The sequence below is a fragment of the Amblyomma americanum genome, chromosome 4, assembly GCF_052857255.1.
Source record: "Amblyomma americanum isolate KBUSLIRL-KWMA chromosome 4, ASM5285725v1, whole genome shotgun sequence".
In the NCBI taxonomy this organism is placed as follows: Eukaryota; Metazoa; Arthropoda; class Arachnida; order Ixodida; family Ixodidae; genus Amblyomma; species Amblyomma americanum.
In genome coordinates, this window is record NC_135500.1 from 216112720 (window position 1) to 216131849 (window position 19130).

The 19130-nt window shown below is 47.3% G+C and overlaps 1 protein-coding gene and 2 non-coding genes across 3 annotated transcripts; all 3 read left to right on the plus strand.

Annotated features, from left to right (window-relative positions):
* The first annotated feature begins 66 nt into the window (after positions 1 to 66).
* Positions 67 to 5942, plus strand: LOC144127584 (uncharacterized). Its single transcript, XM_077660567.1, has 3 exons — positions 67 to 628; positions 5346 to 5480; positions 5720 to 5942. Exons 1-3 carry the CDS (start codon positions 395 to 397, stop codon positions 5825 to 5827), a joined length of 477 nt encoding a protein of 158 aa, XP_077516693.1. The 5' UTR covers positions 67 to 394; the 3' UTR covers positions 5828 to 5942.
* A 5959-nt stretch (positions 5943 to 11901) lies between these two features.
* Positions 11902 to 11974, plus strand: TRNAV-AAC (transfer RNA valine (anticodon AAC)). Its single transcript has one exon. It is a non-coding gene; the product is annotated as a tRNA-Val (tRNA).
* Positions 11975 to 13524: 1550 nt separating this feature from the next.
* TRNAI-GAU (transfer RNA isoleucine (anticodon GAU)) lies at positions 13525 to 13598 on the plus strand. Its single transcript has one exon. It is a non-coding gene; the product is annotated as a tRNA-Ile (tRNA).
* Positions 13599 to 19130: the final 5532 nt, after the last annotated feature.

Sequence of the window (19130 nt, forward strand, 5' to 3'; positions counted from 1 at the left end):
ACACAGCACAATGCCCTCCCGCTGTGCTGTTTCCGAGGCTTAGGCGTTTCTATGCTGATCCCAAGAGCGTGGGTCCAGTTCCGGTTGCGGCGGCCGTATTTTGATGGCGGCGAATTACAAAAAACGTCCCTGTGCTGTGCGATTTCAGCGCACGTTAAACACCCCCCACTCAAAGGTGGTCTAAAATCGTCCAGATTCCTCCGCTACAGCGTTTCGGGACGTAAAAAACCCCACAATCCAACCCAATTGCCGCTGGTCGAAGCGCGCCAAGGAGAGGCCTGACGCACGCGCACCTCGTGCACGTGTTGCGCGTTCCTCACGCTTGTCTCCGAGAGGAGACAGAGCCGGCTGTAAGCCGAACTTGCGGAAGAGAAGACAAAGAGAAAGAAGAACGATGCGGATGTGTTCGTGCCGATGCATCGTGCTGCTGCTGGGCCTTCTGGGGCCAATGTACGCGACCTTCAAGAGCATCGAGCGAGGAAGCAAGGAGCAGACAGTCGTGTGGCTCAAGTACTGGGCCGGTCTCGGCACCTACCTGGCCCTGGACACCGCGGTCGCGCTGACGCTCGGCGGGCCCCCCTCGGAGCTGATCGAGTGCGTAAGGACGGCCATCTTGGTCTGGATACAGGTATGGTTCGCCCTGGGACACTCCTGTAATGGGTTACATGAACGCACTTCTTGGAAAATTTTCTGCGTTTTTTTTTATATCGCTCTCGCTTTCCTTCGTGGCTTATGCTGTCTCACTGAAAGCAAAGGGCTGGCTTTCCGAGAAAGATACGCTTGCGAGTTGGATGAATGCAAAGAAAACAGGATAAAAAAATTGTAGACCATTTCGTCGTAAAGAAATGGTGCGAGAATGAAATGCATTGAAGGAAAGGAGTTGCATTTTATTAGGCGGCTTTCTGTTCCTATTCCTCCTGTACCTTTTCGTCCCAATAGGTGTTTCCACGGGCAACGCAACGATGGACTGCGGGACAACATATTAGGTGCAGTGGCAGCATCTTTTAGGCTCAGGAAGATGCGTTGCGCACGTGTGCACTGCACCGCCCTGAATCGAGAGGGGAGAGGCTGTTTGGTTCTTCGGCGTCCTTTAGTCGGGAATTAAGGGGGCTAATTGCAGCCCTGACAACACAGTGTGTGACAGGTGTGAACACAAAGGACGAAAATATGGGCTGGAAAAATACGAACCAGAAAATGACGCGTTACTTTGTCACTGAATGTGAAAAAATATAGTCGGGCCAATGCTCTGCGTATGGAAAGTGATGCTATATTGAGGGTATCTTTCAGTCTGGTGACGCTTTGAAATCGCAAATAAGATGACAGGATGAACTGTGCTGCTTTGTTTTATACCGATTCGAGGTGATTAGTCCTACTGACACGATGGGGGTGCCAAATGATAGATGCGTATTCCAACGAAGTCCAGATGAGCGTGTTATATGCTATTGGGATTCTGGTCCGAAACGGTGGCTCGCAGGGGAAATGACGAGGAGACCGGAAGGCTCAGGGAGAACAACAACAGGACAAATCTGCTAACACTTATTCACACCATTGTGCAAATAAAGAGACTGTACAAGGTACGACGGCACGATGAGGGCAGTACTGAGGGAATACGACGGACGAGGCAGTCGGGAGCTCTTCAATAGCGTTTCCACCTCCAGTTCCCGTTTCCACCTCCAGTTCCCGCCTTTTCCCACTAATCAGCAGGTCTCTTCGTGGGCACCGCCCTTGGGCCATGTCGCCGAAAGCTATCCCCAAGGCTGTTGCTCGCGATCTTCCCTTTTCCTAGACCATCCCGGCGTGAATAAGACGTGAATTCAGGTCGATTCTTGGATGCGCCTCGAGGCTTCAGGAAGAGCAGCAGCAGGGTGGCCATGGGTGGTTAGGCGAGTGCAGCGTTCGTCCGTGTTTTTTGCGTGTTCCTTCTCTGTGTGTGTGTGCTTCTTCGCTGCAATATGAATCAAGAATGTTACCAACTTGCCCAAAAACGTGTTTTACTCAAGAATCAAGAAGAACCCACAGTTGTCGGTCGGGTGACGGCGGTGTACCGAAGAAGGGGGAGGGGGTGACATGTCGTCCCCGACCCGGACAGACGTACGTCACGGCGTGCGCTGCTCGTTAGCTTGCTTGGTCTGAGATGGTCTCCCGTGGCTGTCCTGGTGGCATACCGCAGTTGCAGAAATCTCAGGCGCTGATGAAAGTGAGTTTTTTTTCGTAGAAGCGGTCCTCCGTGGCTCTCGAGTCAGCGGATAAGTGCAAATAATGTGTCTGGTCGCCATGGCCATCGGGATGGGAGCAGGGTCACAACAGTGCGAAAAGTCTTGTGTCATGGTTCGCGAGGTGAAGCCGTCGCTTGAGGAAGCCGATGTGCTCGACATGATCGTTCCGTGTTAAACTGGAGTCAACTAATATTTCGAGATATACAGGTGTCGAAACTGAATTAATTAGAGCATTACTAATTGTGTATGTATTAACCAGTGGTTTTAACGTAGATGCAAATTTAAGGTGTTTTGTTCTTTCCAAGTTGAGTTGCAACTCCCATACATTGCACCATTTGATTAGTTTATTGAGGGAAGACTTCAGCTGAATAACATCGCCAGGGTTCGTTTTTTTTAGATTACGCAATCGTCTGCGAATAATCTAATTGTCCCATTTATGTTATTTGCTGTGTCATTAATATAAATTAAACATAGAAGCCAACCCAGCACTGATTCCTGTGGTACCCCTGAATCAACGGGTACATGGCTCGAGATGTGATTTTGCAGTCTGACAGACTGATACCGCGATTGGCTCAGTACAATTGGTTACTTTTATCAAGTTTGAGATTCTGTTTATGATTCCTGGTCGGTTTTGTACATCCAAGTCATAAGCCGATTATCACCTTGACTGATATCTTCAATATATTACTCGTTTCATGTATTACAAGCCCGCACTAAAAGGCGAACACGTTCTAATTCAGCCTGGTGGTATCAACATTGTTAATTTTGGGATGCCGCTCTTTCACTGATGAGGTTACTTGCCAAGACAGAAATGTATTTGCGCGAGCAAATCACAGGCAAGTGTTGCCATTGCTTGTCTTTGTGTCTGTTTTCAAATCTGAAAACTGTTCACCAGAGACGCTCTTCAGGTTGCGACTCACTGTGCCTAAAAGTTCTTCGCTTGCTTGTGGTTCATCAGCAGTCTGATTTTAGGTGCGGTATCTTACGCTTTGGGGTGTAGCTACATTTCTATGGCACGAATCTAGGGCTGGCTTCCATTCTAGAATTGTATCTCACAAGTGAGCAAATTAGCTAAGTTCATACTAAACGTCCGAACTAACTGGACGATCTGACCTTGCTTGAGCTTATTTTCGGAAGGGTGCTGCAGGAGGCTGGCTGGCTGGTACGACATGCTATAAACATAAAAACTTCTCAAAGTAAGGGACTTAAAAGAGAAGCACATTGCGCGAGACTTTATTTGGGCTTTTTTTCTTCTTTACAGCTTCAAGCACCGCAAACATTTTACGACAGATTTGTGGGCCCCAAGTTACAGAGCTGGGAGCCGGAGATAGACAAGTTCATGGGCGAATTTTTTGCTGCGAGACGACGGCATGGCACTAAGGCCTAACAATAAATGCGTGTAGTTTGAAATGAGATCTTGAGTTTTACTGCTGTTGCACTGGTGCGTGCTTTCCAAATGCGTGTTTGGACGTCCATTGAAACGAATTGAAAAAAAAAATAAACTGTTCGGTACCATACATCCCTGAGGCCATATAACATGTGTGTGTCCTCGAAGATACCAAGCCGCTGTGACGGACCTTGCAGCATATTCAGACGGAGCCAGCACCAAGAGAGCGCCGGGCAACTTCTTTGCCTTCAGGCGCAGTGTAGTGTCGGCGCAGGCCGGTGGGGGAACCAGTGACAGCCGGTACACTACATGCGTAATAAAATATTGGAAGTATCGTGCAGCCTTCGTGAAAAGTAAATAGCACTGCAGGTTCGTTTCTGCACATCTCGAAAGGGAATCTCGTTTTCAACTCTCGGGATCGAGCCCCACTAGAAAACTCGTGGGGATTGTTGCTTTGACAAAGGCTGCACATACGCACCGCCCGTGTGCTGTTTGTAGGGCATATTTTGGGCTGCAGAAGCAACCCAGAGCTTCGAAGCTTGTGATAACATACCCAGGTTGTGGACAAGCCAGATAAACCATACATAGGCTGCTGCATGAACGAATTCCACCACCTTTTGTAGCATGCGTGAAGAGTCAGTCACGCTATTATATTGCACGCGCGCGAAAGAGAAAGAGCGGCTGTGTAATGCAGAACAGCTTTTAGCCGGCTTTTCAAAAAACCCTAACATGATAATCTGTGTTGGGGAGGGGTTGAGTTAAATGTGGTAAGAAATACTGAAGAAGGTTAAATAAAGTAATTATATAAAGAAGAAAAACGTGGTCATTGAATTAGGGCGAATACACACCGAAGGTGTCCGCAAGAAGGTTTTAAAGTAATAAGGTAAGTCCAATGAAAAATAGGCTTTCAGTGTTATAGCTCACGCATACGCACACTATAAACAAACTGATAAACACAATGTCAAATCACGTTAGGTCGGCTGCCGCGTCAGTAATTTCATTCGCAAGTAGGACGCGGAATTGTTAGTTTGTTTTTTCTTCTTCAAGGAGATTCGCCTGAAAAACTGCGGTCCAACAACGACAAGACAAGACAAAAAAAACCATGCGCGCACTACCAACTGTTTATTGGGAAAAAAAGGGGGCATATTTACAACCCTCACTCACCACGCAACAATGCTCTCTTGCTCTCAACCCAGCCAGTAACAAGTTGTTACGGGCTGGGTTGAGAGAGTTGTCGTTGCGCCGCAGTTTTTTCAGTCATGCACCAACTCGCCCCACAGGCCTTCATTCTATAGAGATTCGCCTCATTGACAAACAAACATTCTATTTCTGATGTGTCACTGATCGCCACTGATTACCTTAGTGAAGATCAGTGGTCTGTACTAACTTAAGAACTGCTCCATAATTACATTTTCTGACCGCTAGTTAATTTTTCATTTTTTTTCTGCACATTTTCTTCCAAAACATTTTTCCTTGAACTCCTCCCCAAGGTTAGTGATTTTGCGCGCTGGGAGAACCCCGTGGCCTTCACTAAATAGCTTTCTCTCTTTCTCTTTGACCCCGCGACTGCTAGCTGTAATTGGAAGTGAAGACGAAGAAGAACTAGATCGATGAAGGAGCAGGAGAAAAAAAAACGGTGGAAGATGCACTTTTGTACGTGCGCTCGTATTGTGCTGGTATTCGGTCTCCTGTGGCCGGTATGGTCCTCCTTCAAGTCCATCAAGTCCAGGAACTCGGCCCAGACGCTGCACTGGCTCAAGTACTGGCTCTGCTTCGGGACCTACCTGTTCTTGGACGGCGTGGTCGTGCTCGCGTTGGGCCGCCATACCGGCCTACTCATCGACGGCATCAGGTTGGCCACGCTCTTTTGTGTACAGGTACGGCATTGCCGTCTGCTTCTGCTTGCCATTTTCACCATGCTTTCTTTTGTTCTGTAAGTCTACAACGATGTGTCGGTCCCGCTTAATTGAGAGCTGTTACGACACGTGCTCAAATACAATAAATAAATGACAGAAGAGTATTTTCTAGGGTGAACTTACTTGACTGATTTTCGTCTCCCTATCTTGAAGCTCTGTGCAGATAACACAAAACCCTCCTGCGCGTTTTTTGTCTTTAGGTTTACGCAAGTCAATCACCAGAGGCGTTCTACGAGAACATCCTCCGTTTCAAATTCAAGCAATGGGAGCCGGATATCGACAACTTCATCGGTGATTTTCATTTTTGAGAAGATGCCATTTATGGAACTATTAAACCGCCTTAGCGGAGCACGCTGCTGGACGAACCAGTACATTGCGAAGAAGAAAAGGCGAAAAGCCTACACGTGAAAAGGACCGCCTCTCGACTCCTAATTTAATCTAGCATCCCTTCCTCTTCTAATGCTAGTTTCTATTGTGCTTTTAATTAAATAAACGAACCTATCTTCATCTGGCTGCATTCCCACTTTACTGACTCCTGGCCGGTTTGTCTTAAGGGCCCATGAGCAAAGCGGACATTTTCAAGCGAGGTTAAACACCTACACCTTAACTATAGCGAACAAAATGTGCGTACTACTGGCATGTTTACGAAAACGATATTTCAGAAACGAAAATTCAGAGTTTAGCCTTTTCTTCCATCTTTCACTTTTCGCCTTCGCTGGGTTCCTGTTGCAGGGGCCACTGCGGCTTAGAGCTGTATGTAGGCCAGCTTGAGGTCTGGGTGAGAAGAGTTGAGAAGGCCTTTGTCGCCAAATTAGGCGCCCTGTGTTTTGTTCGGTAAAGGATAGCTATCAAGAGGCGCTACCAAAGTGGCTACTACCGCGGTTAGGAAGAACGTGAAGAGGATGCCCATTAGAATTCCGTCGCGGAATTCGCTTTGCAGTCAGTGGAATATCTACGGTAATTCCTGTTGATTCACAAGGCATTCAGTCTCAGGACGTCAAACTGACTATACTGCAACACTCTGCAATGTTGCGTAACAGGCGCTACTGCAAGCGCGCTGAAGACATGGACAGCTCCGAATGACGTCTTTTTCAAAGCTCTGCTCCACTTTTGCTCCGGAAAAACTGAAGCATTTTCAGCCAACTTCCACGAATACAGCGACATTATGCTCAAGGGGGCTGCAGTTCCTTCGTCCAATCATAGCATGGCGGTCTTCAGTGTCCGTAATTCTCGGCCTCAGTCGCAGCTCCCATCTTGGCTTCGCTTCGAATGCGCCTCCAGATGGTGATGTATGTTGCTGAAGCTGCTAAAACACTGACCGCACTTGAGGCAGGCACGCGCGTGAGCGTGCAGAGAAGGTTAGGTGAATGAAGTACGCCAGACACATACGCATATAAAATTTCCCTGCTGTTTTGTTTCGACACGCACAGCTGTGATATGGCTCATCAAACTCGAACTTCCCGCGGCGGTCGTATTTAGATGGAGGCGAAATGCTTGAGGCCCATGTACTGTGCGTTATGAGTGCATGTTAAGGAGCTTCAGGCGGTCGAAATCATCCGCAGCCCTCCACTACAGTGTTCTTCATAGCCTTACTCGTTTTAGGACGTTAAACCGTATAAAATATAATCCTAAACTAGAACGTTTCTATACTACGCGACAACTTTTCTGACAGTACGTAGAACTGAAGCTAGCCGCCGTGGTGGGTGAGTGGTTATGGCGCTCTGCTGCTGGCCCGAAAGACACGGGTTCGATCCCGGCCGCGGCAGTCGAATTTCGATAGAGCCGAAATTCTAGAGGTCCGTGTACTGTCCGATGTCAGTTGCACGTTGAAGAACCCCAGGTGGTCGAAATTTCCGCTCTTCACTACGGCGTCCCTCATAGCCTGAGTTGCTTTGGGATGTTACTAACCCCTATAAACCATAAACCTAGAACTGAAGCTACAGAACCGAAACGCACCCTATGCTTTTACGCTGGGTCAGGGTTAACTTCAATATCTTCACAAATTAGGAGCAGCAAAAAATAAAACGAGAAATGCCGCAACAACGCAAACCAACATTGCGAACGACGCTTCTTCACAAGAGTGCTATGTACACAACTTGAGGGGAAACCGTCAATAAAAACACCCTGAACTGCGAGTGAAACGGTAGTGTACCAACCTGCGTTAGAAGCAAGAAATGCATGGGCGGCACTTCCATCATCGTGCAGGTTCCACAATTCGGAAGAGCACTGGCGATGTTCTGCCTTTGTAGGCCGTTGCCTACGTCGTCGCTGTTCCAGTGTTCATTTTCCAGAAAACCGCATCGGTGAAACTCGGCTGCCAACCGCGCCACACGCCCGCCTTCACGGTATCGGGATGCTTCGCTGTTCAGCGTCGACGCTGTGTATCATCCGCACTCGTTTCCATGGATGCGCTGCGCTATCTCTCATAGCCTGCGTGAGCAGTAAGAAATGCGTGAGCCGAACTTCCGTAGTCGCTATTGCTGCAGCGTAAAACCTGAAGGGTGGGACGAGTGCGCAGCGTGAGTCAGCGCCGTGTCTGTGCACTCGTCTCGCCCTTCGTCTTGCGCTGCAACGGTGATGGCACACCAACGTGCCCAAGCTTCCACCTTGTGTCCATCGTCGTGCCGGTTCCACGACCAGGGGACAGCCTAAATGACTATTTATTCGGTTTAACGTCCCAAAGGGACTCAGACTATGAGGAACGCCGTACTGAAGGGCTCCTGAAATTTCGACCTCATGGGGTTCTTTAATGTGCACTGACATCGCACAGTACACGGGTCTCTAGCATTTCCCCTCCATCCAAATTCCACCGCTGCGGCCTGGATCGAGCCCGTGCCTTTCCGGTCAGCAGACGAGAGCCATAACCACTGAGCCACCGCGGAGGCGTTTATTATTATTATAATGCAGTGTCGGTAGCTGTATGCGCAGGACACTCACTCTACAGGCTTGGGGAAAGGGATCCCGCTATGGGTTCGTAGACGCTGTTTGACGTTTGGGCACAATCAGCAAGAACAACAAGGCTCACGGCGAATGCAACTCAAGTATGAAGTGGCAAGCACCCCTCAAAGAAGGCCCTCCAGCCAAAGGCGTCGACCGATTGCTTTGATGTCGCAGTTAATTCTCATTTCACGGGGGTACCTGCCAGCCACCTGCACTGTAACGATAGCCGATTCACCACGACGTCATGGCGAACGGCCGACGCCATTGGCTGGAAATCCTTCAATGAAGGGTGTTGGCAGCTTCGTTGTATCCGACTTTAGTGCCCGTTGTACCATAGGATGTAAGGACGGGGCATTATTTTTTATTAATTTTTATTGCCCATTGTAAGGCCTCGTGCATGCATTGCGCGTTCCTAAGGCTTGAGTAGCTGTCTCCTGAAGGCCACAAAGCCGGCTGAAGACTGCGGCGTTGCCAGAGACGCTGAGCTCCAAGAAGACAGAGTGAATGTCGGCGCATCGTGCGGTTGATGGGCCTCCTATAGGGCCTATGTACTCGACCTTCAAGATCATCGAGTGAGGAAACAAGGAGCATGCGACCGTCTGGCTCAAGTACTGGAGTGGTCTCGGCACCTGGAGTGGTCTCGGTACCTGGCCCTCGATACCATGGTTGGTTGCCCTTCGCTCTGCAGCCCCGCCTCGGAGTTGATCGAGTTTGCAGGGATGGCCATCTTGGTCTAGATACAGCTAGGATTCGCGATCAGACACATTGCCCTTTTTAAACGGCTACAGACAGTCTGTATTTTTTAAGGCGGCAGCGTTAAGGTCCCCATTCAGCGGAGAACTCGGCGCACGCGGTTCGAGAAAAGCAGGTGACCCAGCTTGGTGGTAGCCTCCTCAACGGGTTGTGAGCTACTTGCATCTCGTGGTACGCGGCAATGATATTAATTCAACAAATTGGAGTGGACACTTACTCTGCGCCTTAAGCGTATGACGCGATAGCTTTAACGGGTTGATTCCCATGTGTGCGGAATTGTTCACTTTCGTCTTTACATTACAAATCCCTGGGAGTCCTCGTACCTCTTGTGGCGCAGTGGTGCATTCAGGGCTAAGCGATATGCCGCTGTCCTGCAATGGCAAGTGGTGTTGTGCAACCCAGGTTGCTCTTCCCGAGCAATCTCTCGAGACCAATCATAACTGCCACAGGCCACGGTGGGCAGTCTGCTCACATCAGATGGGCAGGTTGTGATAACACCATGAGGTCAGGTGACCTAGGTTGCCCATCTAGGTTCCTTCTCCAGGGATTTTTCAGTTGCCGACGACGCCAGATTGTCTGCAGAACGGGAGCCTTAATGCTATCGCGTTATTAAATTCGATAAAAATTGCCAAGTGCCCACCTTGGCGCTGCGTAGATTCTAACAGAAGCTCGACAAGAGCGGCGAGAATTTCACAACCCCTACCGGTGGCTGTGTTTGAAATAGCCACATCACAGAGCAGTAGCGCATAGTTTAACCGCTGCAAGAGTGCACCAGTAGCGGTATGAGCCTATAAACGTAAAGTTTAAGATGACCAATTTCACATATATGGACATATAGACAGAAACTAGACGAAAGAGGACTACTTGCGCGGGAGGGATCCCTACTGTTATCGCTTTGTACTTAAGATAAGCGTTTTGTGACGGTGAAAGAAAGAACATTGTCCCTGTATTCGAAGTGTTTCTATGCGTACAAAAACTGCATTCTGCGCGCATTTTATACGCCTAAAAACTGCACAAAAACAGCACTCAGAAAAGCGCACGGGACGAGGCTTTATGTGGGTTTCTTCTTTTTTTCTATTTTACAGCTTCAAGCACCGCAAACATTTTACGACATATTTGTGGGCCCCAAGTTTCACAGCTGGGAGCCGGAGATCAACAAGATTATTGGCGAATTTATCGCCGCCAGACGACGAAGTGGTGTAATTAAGGCCTATCAATAAATGCGCGTATTTTGAACTCAAGTCCTGCTGCTTATGTTCTCTCCCACTGAAGCGTTTTTTTTCAAGCACGTGATTGGAGCTATACTGAAACGAATCTAAAAAGTTTGTATGTAGAGCTCATTATAAAAGACTCCTCATGTAAAATTGCCACAAAAAATTCTAAGGACGATTGCGACACTCCCTACTGCGAAATTTGAGCGCAGCTGTTTCTGCTTAGGCGGCGTATAGGGTCCTGTGGAATGCACAGCCAAGGCTATACTTAGTCACCGCGAACTCTTGGGTCCTCTCGGCAAGACACGTTTCTGCCCCATAGGTGAGTGCAGGTAAGATACAGCTGTTCTATACTTTTCTCTTGAGGGATATTGGTAAACTGCCATTCATGATCTGAGAGAACCTGCCATATGTGCTCCATGTTATTCTTATCCTTCTACTCATTTCCCTCTCATGATCCGGATCAGCGGTCAGTATACATGCCCTAAACAGGCGTATTCCTTTAGCACTTCCAGCACCTAGCTGTCAACTGTGAACTGGTATTCCCTTGCGAGACTGTTGAACATTACTTTGGTTTTCTTCATGTTAATTTTTAGATCCATCGTTCTGCTCTGCCTGTCTAATTCATTCATCTTGTAGAGCGTGAGCCTGTTCCCGAATTTCGCGCCTGCCAACAGCGTCAATTGGCAGGTGGCAAAGGGAAGGGAAGGGAATCTCTCCCCTTATTAGGAGGCACCCGCGGCGGCCCAGTGGTTATGGTATACTCAGCTGCTGACCAGAAAGGCGCAGGCTCGATCCCGGCGGCCGTCTTTCGATGGAAGCGAAATGCTAGAGGCCAGTGTACTGTGCGATTTCAGTGCTTGTTAAAGAAACCCAGGTGGTCGAATTTATCCGGAGCCCTTTACTACGGCGTCCCTCAAAGCCTGAGTTGCGTTTCTGGCGGGCTAGTTGGTCCGAAAGCATCGTGGAGGGGTTGCGTTTCGCCTCGTTTTTTCGTCTTTTCGGCTGTGTCTCCGATCGCGCTGTGTGCTGAATCAAATGAAGCAAGCCATTGCAAGTATCGCAAATCCAAACGGTGTGCTCTGGGAGCACGGCGAGGCGTCACACTGCCCGTAACTCTCACACAGGCTCCTTTTTAAAACTGCAGGCCTGCGCACGGCCGCTTTCTTGGCAAAAGCCGTGCCCATAAAATTCGTCGCCTGTGGAATATTGTGTCAAATACGCCTAACACGCGGAAACTCCAAGGTTCGGGCAGTGGTTTTCATCTATATTAGTGCAGAGAGAGACAGGCTTTCGCCGGCTGCGATGGTTTGCCCTTCTGCCTTCAGGTGTCGCCAGCGTTCCGCACGATGCCCTGTGTCGAAGCGGAGCGTTTCGCAAGACGCGGCGCCCTGAGGGGCTGATACCGGTTAGAAATATAGGTCAGCCCCGTGCAGCTCAGTCGACAACAATTTCCATGCGAGTCGAGAGAAGCACCTGTGCTTGTGGTGTAGTGGTTATCACATCCGCCTAACACGCGGAAGGTCCCAGGTTCGATCCCTGGCAGGCACATGAATCTTTTTTGCACCTACTACCTTTTACTTCGTCGCCATTAACACATTAATTGATAGCACTGAATGGCCTTGGAGCACCGAAGCGTTAGCGTAATGTTCATTTTGTTTTCGGGAAATTTTATTATACTGCCTTTATTTTTTCTTTTTCTAACGTTTCTTACTTAATATAAATAAATATTGAAAAAAATTTTTTTTTCGTGAAGATAACTAAACATTGAGGCAAGCTTAGCAGGGGGCCGCAGAAAGTTAGGCGGGCGGACGAGATAAGAAGTTTGCGAGGGTAGGTTGGTCGCAGATGGCACAGAACAGTGTTAATTGGAGAGATATGGGAGATGACTTTGCCTTGTAGCGGGCGTAATCGGGCTGATGATGATGATGATGATGATGATGATGATGATGATGATGATGATGATACGAAACTTTCCCTATCCCTGCAGGGCCACATTCGCCAATCGTGAGGGTACAGTACTTCAATATTTTGCTGAAGAGCAAGACACAGTGGGGGTGGCACATCAGCTCTGCAGTACCGCGCAACTATAGTACACACGACTCGTACACATGGTTTCTGACGGATACAATGGCTTTGAACCTTATATGTAATCAAGAGTACGACGAAATATCGTCTGGTCAGGTGGTGGCATAATGAAAAAATATAGGGTCGCTGACCAAGTCAAAATTTAATTAAACATACTGACGTTTCGGAAGCCGTATAGGGCTTCCGAAACATCAGTATGTTTCATTAAATTTTGACTTGGTCGGTCACCCTATACTTTTTAATTAACCCTTATGTGTATAGCCACTGTGAACGATGTCCCATAAATGGCAGTGGTGTGCGAGCACTTTTCTAATGAAATTTCGGGGTACACGTGCAATCCACAGCAAACACCATCTGAGATACTGAACTGCATAACTCTTCTAGTTAAACATCATTAATGCACAAATTGTTGGGAAAAGATCTGAACAGAATGTTTTAAATATATCTGCAAGGTTTTTATAGTCGTGATTTCAACGTAACATTTAGAATCTGCTATGTGATTGTATGTATGGTTATAATTTGATCATTATAAAGATTTTAGACCAGAAATTTAGCACACTGTTTAATTTGAACGTCAGACTACTGCTTACGGTACAATATATAACGCTATTTCTTAGTTCCCACCGTTACGCATGCATATATAATGTCGCAATGTTGCACATAACATTACTGCAACTCATACAACAATTTTACAGCGTTTTAATAGTCGGTGCTAAAAGTAGACTTAGCGCTTTTTATAACCTTGTTGCAGTAAAAAAAAATGCGCTTACTACACTGCGTGCTTTAACCGGGATAGCGGTGCTGTGCACCTGGATCCTAAAACCCGACGGATTTGCTAAGGCTGTACCATGAAGGCGACAGAACTAACCCGCACTGCGTCACTATCTGGATGACCTTGATGGAGATGTGTCATGATCCTACGTGATATGAGAGATTCCCCTGAACATTTGACTCACACTGCTCTCACTTCGAGTTATTGATCAATTCGTTCTCGCCCTACTATAAGCTTGCCGTCCTGGTTAGCTCAGTTGGTAGAACGACTGCTCCGATGAAGCGGTGGTCCCGGGTTCGAACCCCGGACCAGGACCAATTTTTCTTTAACTGCGAAGTTTCTGAGAAAGCTGTATAGCTTTCCTCTGTAGCCATATGGCTGCGCTTGGGTGGATGCTAATAATTACCCCCTTATTACAAATCACTGCACCTTGGGAATTCCTCTAAACATTTGACGAACTGACATAAAAGATATTGCTTTGAATTCTTGATAAAGCCCCAACCTACGCCACAGCCCCTCCGCTTGGCAAAGGCTGCTGCTGCCAGCCGCTTTTCGGCTCGACATCGGTCGAGCGAGCCGGTCTGGACACATACCACAGCGGCTCTCGCATATTGTACTCGGAGCTGCCGCTTCAGCGCCACCTGCATGCTGAACGGAAACGCGTGCGACAAGCCTCTGGATGAGCTGGCTGTACCTCGGCCAGTGGTGTTGCGTTCAAGTCTAATTTCTAGTATCCTTGTACCTGAATCGAAACGCACTTAACCACCGGCCTCCCCAAGGCACAACCCCTCTCTTCAGGCCGAAAGGTGCAGCTCCTGTTTCCATTACCCTTTTGCGTCTGCTTTCGAGCTGCAGAAAGGGCCGCGATCAGCCGAAACTTCGCAGTGGAGATAAGCTCCGGTTGTACAATTAAGTAGAAACGATTAAGATTAGAAAGAACAGCATATAATAAGTCAATGTAACCCGTCAAATTGGTTTTCCGCTAAAAGAAAGCAATCGTTATGCTGATCTGTTCACAGCCTCTAATCAACGCCTTTTTATCCGGAGTACCCTGGTTCGAACCTGACCGCGGCGGCCACGTTTCGATGGACGCGAAACGCGAAAGACGCCCGTGTGCTGTACGATGTCAGTGCACGTTCAATATCACCAGGCGGTCGAAATTATTCCGGAGCCCTCCACTCTGGCACCTCCTTTTTTCCTTTCTTTTCTTAGTCCCTCCCTTTTTCCCTTTCCTTACGGCGCGGTTCAGGTGTCCAACGATATATGAGGCAGATACTGCATCATTTCCTTTCCCCCAAAACCAATTTTCAATTTCAACTATGCGCGTCAGCCAAGCTGGAGTATATATACCTAGCGCGAGCACCTTGCGTGAGCATCCACCACCGTAAAAGCAAAGCGCCATCGGGGGCCGCTGTCTTCAGATAAACAAACAGCTTTCCTTCTTCGAGAGCGCGTCTGGGAGCGCAGAAATTTCAATGCTGCGACGTGGTAGTTATTGCATTTGGCGAGGTTTTTTTCTGAGAGCGTTAAAATAAACTGCGTCAAGCCCAGCTTGTTGACAGCACCTCAGCAGGCTATTTCTTTCAAAATGATACTTTGTTCCATGCTCCAAGGTTTTTTAGCTAGATCGCACACGTTTCGATACGTTTTTATGTAGATATAAGAATAAAAGGAATGTTCGGACAAATCAGATTTTCTAAAAAGGTCGAAATAATGGCCGATCTTAGAAGTTTTACTAAAAAGAAGTATACAACACATACATTCAAAGGCATGTCTTATGTGCACCTTCATAAAACTGAATTGTACACTTTTATTTTTATCATCCAGACACAGAAGGGGTCTCGGGTGTTTGGGCAATAAGCAGATTCCCTCTGCCTGAGGAGGCCCTTACACCCGTACATTGGTCACTGATGAAACATGATTCAGCGGCAATACAAATGTAGGAATATTCGTATATTTCTTTCAAGTGTTCTATCCCGGTTATTGCGACCCGGAATGTACACTATGGGGCGAAATAGCCACTTGCAATCACATACTGTGGAACTGTAAAGGTGAGCTGCCCCCGGAATCTCCAATACAAGTTCCTAATCTCGAGCAACGGGAGGCCGTGTTGGTCAACTCGGACCTGGTCGTTCAGACCCGGACCGTGGACTGATAGTCACCTAGCACGGATTTTCTGCATTCTGCCTTTTCTAACGAAATAAATGTTTGACAATCTAATGTGTTTGCTCTGGTAAACCATTAGTTACCTTTAGAGAAGCTACGCTACTACGTAATCAGGTGCCAGGCTGCATAGCAAATTAAATCCTATTCCGACACCCCAACCTGTGACCACTGCGGCCATGAAGAATCATGTGGCCATATATTGTGCTCCTGCCCGCAGTACAATCCACAGAGGGCATGCGTTAGCCATGAACTTGACCAACTGGACTACCAACCGCTATCCGAAAAAAGAATTCTACAACATCGAAAGGACCCACCGTCGCAGAAGAAAGCTGTGCAAGCGCTTTTGCGCTTCTTGCAATCTACCGGCCTGTGTAAAAGACTTTAACTGGAACGCCTCGTGTGTGTGTGTCTCCTTGTGTGCACGTTCCTTTTTTTATTTCCTCTCTGTCATCTTTCAAACCCCCATCCCCCATCCCCAGTGTAGGGTAGCAAACCGGAGACTCACATCTGGTTAACGTCCCTACCTTTCCTTTTCATTCTCTCTCTCTCTCTCTCTCTTTTAAATCCTATTCGTATCCAAGGGAACAAACGGTCGACATTAATAATATGCATTCATAAAAAAAATCCGTAGTTATACAAGGCAGCATACTGAGGCCATGTGTTTAAACATTTACGTTAATGACATCGTAAACAGTAACCTAAATGTCAGATTTACGATATATGCCGACGGTATACAAGGATTTGTTTCCAAAGAAGTGACAATCATGGTCTGATATAATCGTACAGTACGACGTAGATCATGGCCGATTAATGATCATAAACTATGGTTACATGCGCGAGATTAAAAAAAATAAAGGAACTGTAATATTTTGCCCTGAAAACCAATCGGTTCTCACGTACGACAGCATCGTATTTAACTCAAGACAAACAGAAATCATTGAGGGTTTCAAATCCCTTGGTGCAGTATTTTCTTCAAATATGTTATGGATTAAAGATCATGGAAACCACGTTGTCAAACAATTAGCCAGAGTAACCGGCCCGATTGGCTGCATAAAATGCATCCTTCTTAAACCTCCTAAACAGCTTTTTTGCAACACACTATTTTATTTTTACACTCCCTACAGACGGCATTTATGGCGCACTGCAACATATTCCTGTCTACAAAAAAATTGTATTTTGCAAAGAAAAACTTCTTCGCTACGCCTTTATTGCGAACTGTAAATCCCGCAGCGAAGGTTTTTCTTCTTGAAACTGGTGCAATCAAAATATTTGATGCACAGTCTTTGTCAAAAGTATGCAGCCCAAGGGGTCTGCTTCTGAGCCCTGCAGCACGGCTCCCCTTGCACATTCGGGGACCCTAATCTCACGGAGGTGGAAGTTCTCGACCCAACCAAGCTTAGGACTCTCAAATGTGCTAAAGAGCTCCGCTACATGGCTTGGAAGCAAACGCCTTGGGCTGCATATTTTTGACAAAGACTGTACATACATCAATATCGGCTGAGCGTTCGTTCTAAAAGAGAAACAACAAATAATATGAATGATATTCGCCATCTGGCAAACATACAAGGAAAGAAAACCAGTTTCATTTTCAGACAGCCCGAAAACTGGTTAATTCCAACAGAGCGCATAAACACTGAGAAAGAGCGCCTAAAATATACACTCCCGTCACTTGCAAACCCGTGCAGTGATAATTTCAACTTGTTTACAAGCACTCATCGAGAACTGTGTTGCATGTACAAAGAATGTACTATCAAATAATTTTCAGGCATCCATAAACTGCAACATGCGTGTTTTGGTTTCCAACTTTGAATTGTTTTCCCGTTTTGCTTGTTACCTGTGCTGTGATTTAATGCATGAAGGTCTTGAAAATGCATAAGCATGCTTTGATGAACATGAAATTTGCAATGTGTGTGCGGAGCTAGAAAAAAGATTTTAACTCGATAGAGTCAAAATCCCCGTTCTCCAGAATTCCGCTGCCGGCGTTATCTACGTCGGCATTGCAGGCGAATTATCACGGGCATGTCTCTGGCAGATGGTCCCCAGAGAAGCAACCCCAGGAGGTAGACGGGCCACTTAGGTCACGTGACCTTGCGGCGTCATCACAGCCTGCCCACCGGATAGTGAACAAACTGCGAACCGTGACAGGCGGCAGCAAAATCAATGATCGGTATATCGGTAAGCGCAAACTGCATCTCACGAGCCCCACCGGTTTGGAGCACCTGCTATCGCAGAGCAGTGGCGTGTCGCTTTACCACTGCACCACTGCCATCGTCAGGCTGTTCTTTCAAGCGGCCACGGCTTCATCAAACGCACCGAAACAGGTGAGGATACCTCGTTCACCCCACCATGAAAACGCACTGCAGGCCGAAGAATGTTCGTCGCATCAAAGAAGGGTAGGTGGTCGAGTTAAACATTATCGGTGGAGAGAAAGGCCCCAGGGAGACCTTCACTGAACTCGATGGGATGCAGCGCAGGAAAGCTGCAGCGATATCCAGAAGATGCACAACTAGTGTTAAAGGCGCTCAAAGCGAAGCCAAGCTAGGGAGAGCGTGAGCTTATCCATTCGCCTCTGCTTGCATCAACGTGTCGCCGACACAACCGCAACGCATAAGCGATATCAGCAGCTGAGCCTCTAGGGTACAGCTGCCGCCGGCGGCAAAACTTCAACCTTGTGTTTCTAGTGCTGTCGCGAAAGGGTCACTTCCGTGCTTGCTTTTCCACTCACCGACGGTCGCAGGCGAGCACACGAAGGTCGATAGCTACGGAGGCCATCGGCTTAAGCACAGCGAATAGACAAGCGTGGGAAGCCAAGGATCTATCGTGCTTTCGCAGTGTAATAAAGCGCGCTGCGCGAAGCAACGAGGACAAAAAAAAAAAAGACAGACGAAGGATCGAAGATGACCAAGAAATGGTAGCAGCATGTCTCCCAGTTGGTTTTTGTTGGTCAGCGAGGGAAATTGTTTCGTGTCGGATGGTCTCACTTTCAATCTCCCCAGATCTGTTTCGTTGAATCCTTGCTTGAGCCATTAAGTGTACAACGAATATCTGACATTGTCCTGGTGCGGTTCATTAACTCGCTTCTGGACAACATCTTTAATGGAATGTATCCAAGCAATACCAAATTAATCTATTTACCTTCGTTAATATGTTGCAAGACTATACTTGACCTTTCTTTCCAAAGTTTCGACTGCGACTGATATGCTTCGCTGTGTGAAGATAAGTCAGGCGTGGGCATTTTCGCCCAGTCCCTTGATCGTTTTTTTTTTTTTGCCTGCCTTCCAGATTTCACCGCTATTTATTTGGCTTAGTTTCTACAGTACTTCTTGCCCTGCGCATGTTAGCTAACCCTTTTTCTGCGGTAAGGATAATTACGGACTTGTTATCCTTATACACTTCCCTATGCGCGTCTATCAAATCGCAGTCATTTCCAATGGCAAAGTTTCTGACCCATCCTCACGTCCAATAAATTCTTATTTGTCCAGGTTCTTGTCCACATGGGCCTTCATTTCAGTGAAGTTGCTGATCCTTTAGCGAAGACGACTTTGAGCGGTGCAATCGTTGATCTCCTACCGACCTGTGCGTACAATACGCGGACACACGATACTACCGTCTCTGAGTTTATTTATTTATTTATTTATTTATTTATTTATTTATTTATTTATTTATTTATTTATTTATTTA